General features: G+C 62.2%; 1 protein-coding gene across 1 annotated transcript; it reads right to left on the bottom strand.

The window, feature by feature from the left end:
* Window positions 1–3,653: 3,653 nt before the first annotated feature.
* On the bottom strand, window positions 3,654–7,655 carry GLI4 (GLI family zinc finger 4). The gene is made up of 4 exons (XM_068526197.1): window positions 7,606–7,655; window positions 6,119–6,277; window positions 5,346–5,429; window positions 3,654–4,697 (listed from the first exon to the last, which is right to left on the bottom strand). Exons 2-4 carry the CDS (start codon window positions 6,243–6,245, stop codon window positions 3,781–3,783), a joined length of 1,128 nt encoding a protein of 375 aa, XP_068382298.1. The 5' UTR covers window positions 6,246–6,277; window positions 7,606–7,655; the 3' UTR covers window positions 3,654–3,780.
* Window positions 7,656–9,623: the final 1,968 nt, after the last annotated feature.

The following is a 9,623-nucleotide window of genomic DNA, read 5'->3' as shown; positions in this document are numbered from 1 at the left end:
GGTGGCATAGAAGTGAGTGGCAGAGCAGGGCTACAAAGTAGAGTGAATGTCCTTAGAAGCTGGATGCTGGGAGAGCCTGCCTTCCTGCCCACCTGCTTTGGGGCACACGGCACAGAGCAGATGAGTCCATAGACCACGTCTTGGCTTCCACCTCTGGACCATCATTAATCTGGGGTCTCTCAAAGTCTGAAACCCTTGGGATACTGAGGTAGCCCAATATGGAATGTTGCATAGCAACTGAAAAAGACAAGCGCGTGGACGATACTGGTATTGAAAACGTGTGCAGAGGACCTTATGGTTCTGTTTGCCCATCCCAGCAACCTGCAGCCAGCATGGGTGTGACCTTGAATCAGGCTGAATGACAATCTCTGGGCCCATCTCCCTGATTACAGCCCTTGGCCCAGGGATGGACAGTGGGTGGCATGAGACCCCAGCAGGACCCAGCAGAGCCCTTCCCTGCGATGCTTCCCTTACCCTTCTAGTGGCTAAAATAGACGCGAATGGGTCTGGGGCCGCTTTGAGCTCTGCTCTGCGTCACGGGGAGAGAGCACATCCAGACCAGGAGGAATGAGGCCAACCCTATGGCATTAAGTACAATCTTATCCTTGCTCGAGATGGTTAATTTTATGTGTCAACTGGACTGGGCCACAGGGTGTCCAGATATTTCGTCCAACGTTATTCTGAGTGAGATCAACATCTGAGGCAGCAGACTGAGTAAAGCAGGTTGTTCTCCCTAATGTGGGTGGGTCCCAGCCAATCAGCTGAAAGACTGAATAGGACAAAAAGACAAAGTGATATAGAACTCCTCCTGTCTGACTGTTGAGCTGGGGCGTCAGTCTCACTCTACCTTTGGACTTGGACTGAAACACTGGCTTTTCTTGGGTCCTGGGCCTGCCGGCTTTCAGACTGGACCTATGCCATCGGCGCTCCTGGGTCTCCGGCATCCTGACTGCAGGTCTCGGAACTTCTCAGCCTCCATAATCTCGTGAGCCAATTCCTAAGAATACCTACCTACCTATCTACCTATCTCTCCAATTGAGTCTGTTTCTCTGGAGAGCCCTAAGACATCTTTTTTTTCTTTTTTCCTAATTAGAAAACAAATTTGGAGACGAATAACTTGTCGAACATTACACTTAAGTGTAGAGTTGGGCTTTAAGTTTCAAAGTCGATTCTCTTAACCATCATGCCACACTGCTTATATTCATGTAAAAATAAAAACCCTTGTATCCAACTGAAAAGCGTCCACATTTAGGCCCAGCTTTGTCGTTATTTCCTGACTCACAGGCACACGCAGCCCGCTCCACACTCTGCACAGAGCCCAAGATGGATTGTCAGCTCCTGGACCCTCTTCCCTGTGCGGGGCCCTGGGAGCTCCTCACAGGACCACCTTTCTTTAGGGCTCAAGCTCCTATAGGGCTTTTATTTACTTCTAGGGCCGAAAGCAGATACTGCCCCTACACAAGTGACCACTTCCTGGGCTCTGAAACGCACAGGGACTGCTTTCCTGGTGCCTCACTCCTTCTCCCTCAATGTTCTTTTACACTTGCCGTGGCCGGCCCTGGCCCCAGGTGGCTTTCTGCTGAGGCTGTCCATTAACAGTGTTCCTGACCTGTCCCTGGTTGTCGACAGAGCCTTTCCAGGAGCCCCTTTTATGGGTTTTTGCTGTATGCCTGGTGGCGTGCAAAGGATTCTATGGCCATCCTCCCAATCACCCTATGCGGTGCCAAAAGACGGCTGTCCCTATTTCCAGAGGAGGAAACAGGCTCCGTGAGGGACAGTAAGTGCCTGGGCTGGCATCAGGGCAGGCAGACCCTAACCCTGGTGTCCCGGAGACCAGTGGTTCAGGGAAGAGTGTGAGGCTGGCTGGAGCCGAGGACATGGGCCTGGGTGGGAGGGAGAGCAGCCCATGGGGTTGGAGATAACGGGGTCAGCGGGAGGCGAGGGACAGTGGCCGCTGAGCTAGAGACACTCGCAACCAGGGCTGGATAGAGGCTCCAGAGCAGGCCGGGGCACAGAGCTGGAACTGGAGGATGACGATGGCGGGGGAGGCGGGGCGTGACACCTGCGCCTGACACGAGACAGGAGGACAGTGCAGAGACTCCGGGCTGTACCCACGCCCCAGGAGCAGTCAGGGGTCGAGAACTATAACGTCCTGTGCAGCCAGATACTGATAAACCTGGGCAGCCACAACGGGCAGAGAAGATGCCCTGAGGAGTCCTTGTCTGGGTCCTGCTGGGCATTCTAGGTTCCCGGGAAGTGCTGAATGGATCAGATGGAGCCCTCGAGAGAGAACCGGTCCCAAGCCAGCAAACGCAAATGCCATTCAGCCCATCTCAGTGGGCCCCACACGACAAGGGAGGACACAGAGCCTTTGCTGAGAGTTTACCGCCTGGCACCGAGGAGCTGCAGCTGGGGGTGGTTGATTCCACGCTCCCCTCCTCTGGGCAGCCTTCCTAGCTTGCACGCCTGCTGCTCAGTGGCCTGGGAGCTCCCGCCCTGTCCCGTCACCGAGGGTCTGCCGGGCCACCTCCAGGACAGTCTAGGACAGTGGAGGACCGCTGGGCTCTGCTCTGGGGCTGCCCGCTAAGTCCGGTTGTGGTGCAGGTATCCAAGTCCAGCCTTGGTGCCGAGGCTGCAGGATGACCCTTCTGGAGCACAGGCTGAGCCGCCGCTCCCCGGAAGGCCCTGGGGGCTCTGCTCGCCCGCTCCGCGGCCTGGCTGCCCAAGATGGAAGCTTCACGATACCCAGTAGCCGCGTGGTATTAGGGACAGGGGACTGGGGAGAAGGCGGGTGTCCCTCGTCTTCCAGGGCGTCACAGTGCACCAGCAAAGACGACTCAAGGGTGTGTTCTGACCCTCGTGGGGGAGTCCAAAGCACCTGATGGCCTCAGGGCCCTGGGAGTGTAGCCTGGAGAGGCGGGGCAGCCCAACCACAGGGCTCTCCATTGGGGTCACTGGGAAAGAGGATGCGGAGGCGAGGCGGAGTTTTACCCTGGAGAGGGGCCGGGCAACTCCTCCGTGTGTGGTGCAGGTGGGGGGGTCCCAAAGCTGTCCAGGAGGGAGCAGGCAGGCAGGCAGGCAGAAGGCGTCCCCACCCATCTGGGTTCTCCCCTTTACCACAGGGGCTGGAGAGCTACCGGGCAGTCATGGCAGATCTGAAGCCGGCTACAGCCAATGCCCAGCTGCAGTTGCCTAGACCTGTCAAGCGGGGAACCCCCTGGGGCCCCCGCTTCCTGGGGCTGGAGGCAGCTATGAAGGCTGGGCAGGGCCACCTTCCACTGAAGCCCGCTGGCCTCAGGCAGCCACCAGTAGGTACAGAGGCAGGGTGAGAAGGCAAACAGAGCAGATCCGAGGGCTTGCTGCAGAGAGAACATGCTACACACATTCTCCCAGATGCATGAGGGAACCAAACCACCAGAGACTACAGCCCAGGGTGAGAGCGGGCAGCCCGGCTCCCCCCCCCACCCCCCAATCTGGAAACCACCCGTCCTGGGGTGCCTGACCCCGCCCTGGCTATGGCTCTGGTAAGTCACGATGCCTGCAGGCCTCGGTCGCTAGGGCACACGGTGGGCTCTGCCTTAGGTCCCTCACTCCTCCACCGAGAGGAGCCCTCAGGGATGGGGGGCAGCCACGTGGCCTTCCTCCCGCGTCCATCAAGTACACAGACTTTATTCGGGACACGCACGAGACGCCGGTTGCGCCAACCAGGAGGCGCGAAGGCAGGAGCCCTCCGCGGGAACTCGCCTCGACCTCAGGCTGCTGACGCGCCCCCTGCGCCCGCTACTCTCGGTAGTGCACCCTCTGGTGCTGGATGAGCTGGGAGCTCTGGCCGAAGGCTTTGCCGCAGGCGCCGCAGGCGAAGGGCTTCTCGCCCGTGTGGGTCCGCAGGTGCCGGAAGAAGTGCGAGCGGCCGCGGAAGGCCTTGCCGCAGTCGGGGCACTCGTAGGGCTTCTCGCCCGTGTGGATGCGCTGGTGCTCGATGAGCACCGAGCTCCAGATGAAGGCCTTGCCGCACTGGCTGCAGGCGTACGGCTTCTCGCCCGTGTGCAGCCGCTGGTGCCGCACCAGGTTGGAGCTCTGGCTGAAGGCCTGGCCGCACTCGCCGCACTCGTACGGCTTCTCGCCGTTGTGGATGCGCAGGTGCTGCGTGAAGTGCGAGCTGTGGCTGAAGGCGCGGCCGCACTGGCCGCACTCGTAGGGCTTCTCGCCCGTGTGGATGCGGTGGTGCTGGATGAAGCCCGACCAGCCGCGGAAGCGCTTGCCGCACTCGTGGCAGGCGTACGGCTTCTCGCCCGTGTGGATGCGCTGGTGCTTCAGCAGCAGCGAGTTGTACTGGAAGCTCTTGCCGCAGGCCTCACACCTGTGCGGCTTCCCGCCCCGCGGGCCACCTCGCCGGGTCCCGAGGCCCGAGCCCCGGCCGAGGCTGCCCGCCAGCTCGGCGGCGCGCCCCGGGCCGCCCTCTGTCCCCGAGGCTCCCTGCAGCCCGAGCGGCCCACGCCAGGTGCCTCTCTTCTGGGCGCGGGGCCCGGGCCCCAGCCGCTCCAGGCTGCACTCCTGCCCAAAGCTGTCCCCACACTTGGGTCTACGGGGAAGGCTGCTCAGAAGGGTCCTGAGCACCCCCGGGTCCTGGTCCGCCTGGTCTTCAGGATTGTGCGGCTGGGGAGACGACGGGGCCTGCTCGCGCTCCAACTCGGGATCTGAAATGGGAAACGGGAGGGGCGGAGAGCGCTCAGCCGCCCACCGGGCTGTCCCTCCGCGGGGACCCCCGTCCCATGCCAGATGACAGGACCGGGGTGAGAGCACACAGGGTGCGTGTGCATGTGGAGGGGGGTAGGCCTGACAGGAGATTCGGACCAGAGCCAAGCAGAAAAGCCCCTGATCCTGAGGACGCTGCCCACACGGCCCCGGAGCTGCTCCAAGGACCCCCAGAGGACACCCCAAGGGGAGAGAGGCGGGGGTGGGTGGGGGGGAGAGAAACGAGGAGCCGAGGGCCTGGATGAGCGAAGCCCCAGGGGAAGGGGATGGGACCAGAGCTCGACTTAGGGGACAAGTGGAGGCCGAGGGCAGCACACAGGGGGGCCAGGACGGCTCCCCGACTGCTGGCCAGTGGTGCCAAGTCAGACACTCTAGCCGGACAGGCAGGTGGATACGGGGGTCTGCGCTGCACTCACAGCCCAGAAAGTGTCAGCAACAAGACCGGGACTGAACGGGGGGAGGGGCTGTGGGGGACAGAAATGAGCGCTGAGCCAGGGACAAGCGGGGTCCCGGGGCCTGGCAGCGGTGGTGGGCGGCCGCAGGTAAACGCGCTTCTGGGCAGGGCCCCGCAGCAGGTTCCGCTCGCTCACCTGGCCAGCAGGTGTCTCTGCCAGTCTGGAGCTCCTCCTCCTGTGCTGGCTGGGAGGGCACCTCAGGGCTGCAGCCGGGGAAGCCTGGGGGTCACAGTGGGGCTGGGGCTCATCTCCCCCTCCTCTAGGAGGGGTCGTACCCCCCAACACACCTCCTTGCCCTCTGGAGGCTCGCTGAGTGGGACAGAACACATCTACCTGGGCCCTCGTCCTGGCTGTCAAGAGCTTATTTGTGTCCTCGGCTGTGAGGGGAGTGAGGCCAGGCCTCCTGTGGGACACGGGGCACGGAAGGGACCCCGGACTCCCTGACGGCTGAGTGCGAGCAGGGTCCAGGGGCACCACACACCGCAGGGCTTGGACATCCTCCCCGACCAGTTGTCGGCTATTTCCACACCTGGACACCCCCAGATCCTGCCGGGCAGCAGAGCAAGGCTGGTGGCTCCATCCCTGCAGGTCCCTGGGGGTCCCCACCCAAACCAGCTTGCCCAGAACTCTGGAGACCATTTTCCTGGCGTGGGATCAAAGGCTCGGAGAGGGAGATAAGGTGACTGGCTCCTCTCACACAGGCCTGGCCATCGAGGCTGCTTTTTCTGCACCCCTCATCCCCTAAAGAAACACACTCCAAGGGACTGTCCTCTAGGGAGCCACTGCTCACACAGCTCGGCCCCCAGCCTCAAGCACTGCTGCCCGAGTCCCGACCCAAGCACCAGGGTGCCGAAGCCCCAGCGCCAGTGAGCTGCCTGCCCGCAGTGACGGTGCAGGGAGGCAAGTACCATGTTGATGGCCGTGGAGGTGAAGCTGGGCCTCGTGGTGGTGGTAGGCTCCAGGTGTCTCCGGTGACTCGAAAGTGACAGTGGACAGGACATGAGGGGGCTCCTGACCGTCCCCCAGGGCCGCCATCTTCCCCCAAGGCCTGCTGGAGGAGTGCACACCTGGGAGCCGGGGAAACGAAAACCACGGCGAGATGAGGGGGTCAGAGGGATGTGCGGGGTGGGGCCGATCAGCCACAGGGGAGCTGGAGGCTCCCCCCCCGGGTGAGGGACTAAACGCCAAGAGGTAACCCGTGGGGCCCACAGTGCGAGGCCAGCGGGGCCCCTGGTGCGTTAGTTCCACCATGTGCACAGCACCAGCGCACCCACACGAACTGAACCCAAGCTCTCCTCCCAGCAATGCCTGCAATGTCCTCCCAACCCAAGGCCTTGCCCACGGAGAGAAGCAAGCTGGTTCTCCCAGAAAAACCTCCCCCATCACAGCTGGGGGCCGCTGGCCCTGGGGAGGGCAAAAAACTGAACCTTGCCTGCCGGAGCAGGAACGTCCTAAGTTAAATCTTAACGAGACATTTCCAGAGAGGAAAACCCCCCTCAGAGGCTGCAGGCTGGGACCCCTCACATCCCAGCCCCGCCCAGGGTGCTCCGAGCCTCCTTTGGGGTCAAAGATACTTTTCTTTAGTCTGGTTAGCAGGAATAGCTTGGTCTAAAATGAGGATTTTTCTTTCACACTTCCATGAGAAGGAGGCCTTATCTGGGAGTGAAAAGGGGCAGGGGAAGGACGAAAGGTAATGTACATCCAGTAACGGTGCAGACAGTACCTGCTTCAAGGAAGCAGGGAGGCAGACGCCACAGGGCTCCTAACCAGTGGGGGCCTCCTGGGTCAGCCCCCGACAGACCTCAGCCCCTAATGATGGGAAGGATCACCCGCAGCCAGGTAAGCGGACACACGGTGGGGCTGCAGTCCTGACATCTGGGTATGCCACATCTTAAATATCTGGGAAAGGGCACGGTCACCCCTAGCCGGGCTGTCTGAGGGGAGGTGGCGGTCACAAAGGGACGCCAGTTCAAACGTCCACGCTGTTGCAACGGTACCGGCCCAGGAGCAAACCCTCCTCCACCCCCCCTCCCAGCTTGGAGCCTGTGCGCCGCCGGAAAGAACCCGAACTCAGGGCGCTTGGCAGCGGAGAGCAGGGTGCCCCGGCTGAGTCCGGCCACGGACCTCGGGCCAGGGGCAGCTCTGAGCCTCTTTTCCATCTGCAAAGTGGACATCACCACAGCTCCCGTCCCTGGGGTTCCGGGCGCGTGGGGAGGCGCCCCGCAAATGGACACCCGCGATCGTCAGGGGCCAGTGTGCCCCCTGCGTCCCTCCATCCGCGCCCCCCACGCCCGGCCGAGGCCAAGGTCGCGGCGGCTGCGGGGACAACGCGCGAGCGCGGGCTGGGCCAGGGGTCCCCCGCAGCCGCCACCACCGCCGCCCGGCGCCCACTCACCTTCCGAACGGGAGGTGGCCGCCCGCCCGCCTGCCGGCCGGAAGTGCTCCCGCGCCCCGCCCGCCCGGCCGCGTGCACTTCCGGGACGCTCTAGGTCCCCGGAGGACCGGTGCCTTGGTGACCTCGGGGGCGGTGGGCGGGGCGCCTCGGGGGCGGCGGGCGTGGGCCCTCGCCAAGCGGGGCCGCCCCACAGGTGTCCGACAGCGTGTCTGCGGCCTTTGACCACCGCAGCCGCGCCGAGAGCCTGGGGCCGGGAAGGTCCCTTCGCGTGCCGCGGACCCGCCTGCGCCCTCTCAGCCCAGAGCCCGGAGCCCGTCGAGGCCGGCCGCCCCTTGTTCGTCTGCGGAGCTCGCGGTCTCCGGTCCACACGCTTCCAGGGCAGCGCTCGTCTGGCACGCATCCCTCCTTGCGGAGCGAGGCTTGGATCTCACACGTATTCTTTTAGCCCCTGGAATTCTCCCTTCCGCAATATGAAAAGTTCCACCCAAATCATCCTTGGAGGGATCTTTCTTTCCCCAGGATGGACGGCCATCATTTGCTGGGGAACTTGCTGAAGACATTCTTCCCCCCTTTTTTGGGGTGTCTCGAATACCCCCTAAACTGCCCTTTCATTGAAGTGTGCTCCCAAACTCTAGGGCCTGAGGGGTGTGTTACAGATGTTCGCAAAAAGCTTTCCGTGGAATTCTTCCTGAAAACAGCTGGAGGAGGATTCCATGAACCTATCCACCAGGGATGGACGTCCGGCAGGGCTGCGTGCCCATGGCTACCCCTGAGCCTGGGCAGGTAGAGGACAGGAAGACAGCAAGGGCGGAGCCACAGCCCCAGGCCTGAGGATCTCATCAGGGAGGAAGAGACATCTGGTCCCAGGGCGGATGCCAAGGCAGCAGAAAAACTGGATGATCAGGGACGTGTGAAGGACCAAGTGTCTGGGGGGGGGGGCCGTGCTTGGTGGGTGGTGAGACCAAGACGAGAGCTGGGAAAGAGGCTGAAGCATGCCTGGGGCTGGAGAAAAGGTGCCTACACCTGGAGCAGCTGATTCCCACCAAAGACTAGAGGTGGAGATAGTGGAGCTACCTGCTCAACCTGCCCCGCTCCCGGTGGACCCCAGTCCTGTAGGTTCTGTAAGAGTTACCCCCGACCCCCTCTGCCTGACCTGGTACCAGGCCCTGGGCCACAGGCTGGGGTACAGTGTGGAACAGGACAAGTCCCTGCCCCAAAGGGCTAAGGAGGTGACATCAGAGAAGAAAGGGAGGGAGGAGGGCAAGCTAGTCACACAAAGGCTGGAGGTGAGCGCGTTTAAAGCAGAGGAGCATGTGCGAAGGTCCTGAGGCATCGTGGAGCGTCCCTGCGGATTTGGAAGACTAGGCAAGCTGGAGTGTGGTGAGCAAACGGGGGACAGAACAAGCTGGACAGCGGGCTTGAAGCCAATTTGGAGCCTGGATTTCATTCTTCTTGCACCAGGAGCCACTCAGGTCCCGAGCAGGGGAGTGAGGAGTGCATTTAAGAACAGTTTGGGGCCGTGGGGAGGCAGGAGAGAAGGGGAGAGATGGGCTAGATGGAGAGGACGCTCGGTGGGGGCCGTGTGGGCGGCAGAACTGACAGTACTCGCTGCCCCCTGGGCTGTGGAGCATGAGGACACCTCGGGGTTCAGGCAGGAGGGAGACGGGGAGATGGCAGGGGAGAGGAGGGGGGTTGTGATGGAAATGCACACAACCTAATTCTCCTTGGATGTGTCCTCCCCGATGGTGGACAGCGGTGGCCGTGGGCTGGACTTTCACCCTTTCTCTTCTTCAGTCTGTCCCGCTGGTTCAGTTTCAGAGGGATGGGGGGCAGCCTTCTGTTTCCCATGAGGGTGGGGAGACCTCAGGGGTTCTAATTACTCCCATGGAGACTTTTAGCCAATCACCCTTTTTCTTACCACCTCTGCCCCACTGTCAGGGTTACCCGGGCCCCCATCCCCAGGCCCTGCCAGCCTTCTCAGCCTGAATGTGCACCTTGTCAAGTGTGTAGGCTTCTGC

The sequence above is a fragment of the Eschrichtius robustus genome, chromosome 17 (genome assembly GCF_028021215.1).
Source record: "Eschrichtius robustus isolate mEscRob2 chromosome 17, mEscRob2.pri, whole genome shotgun sequence".
NCBI lineage: Eukaryota > Metazoa > Chordata > Mammalia > Artiodactyla > Eschrichtiidae > Eschrichtius > Eschrichtius robustus.
This window is presented reverse-complemented; position numbering and strand designations above follow the sequence as displayed.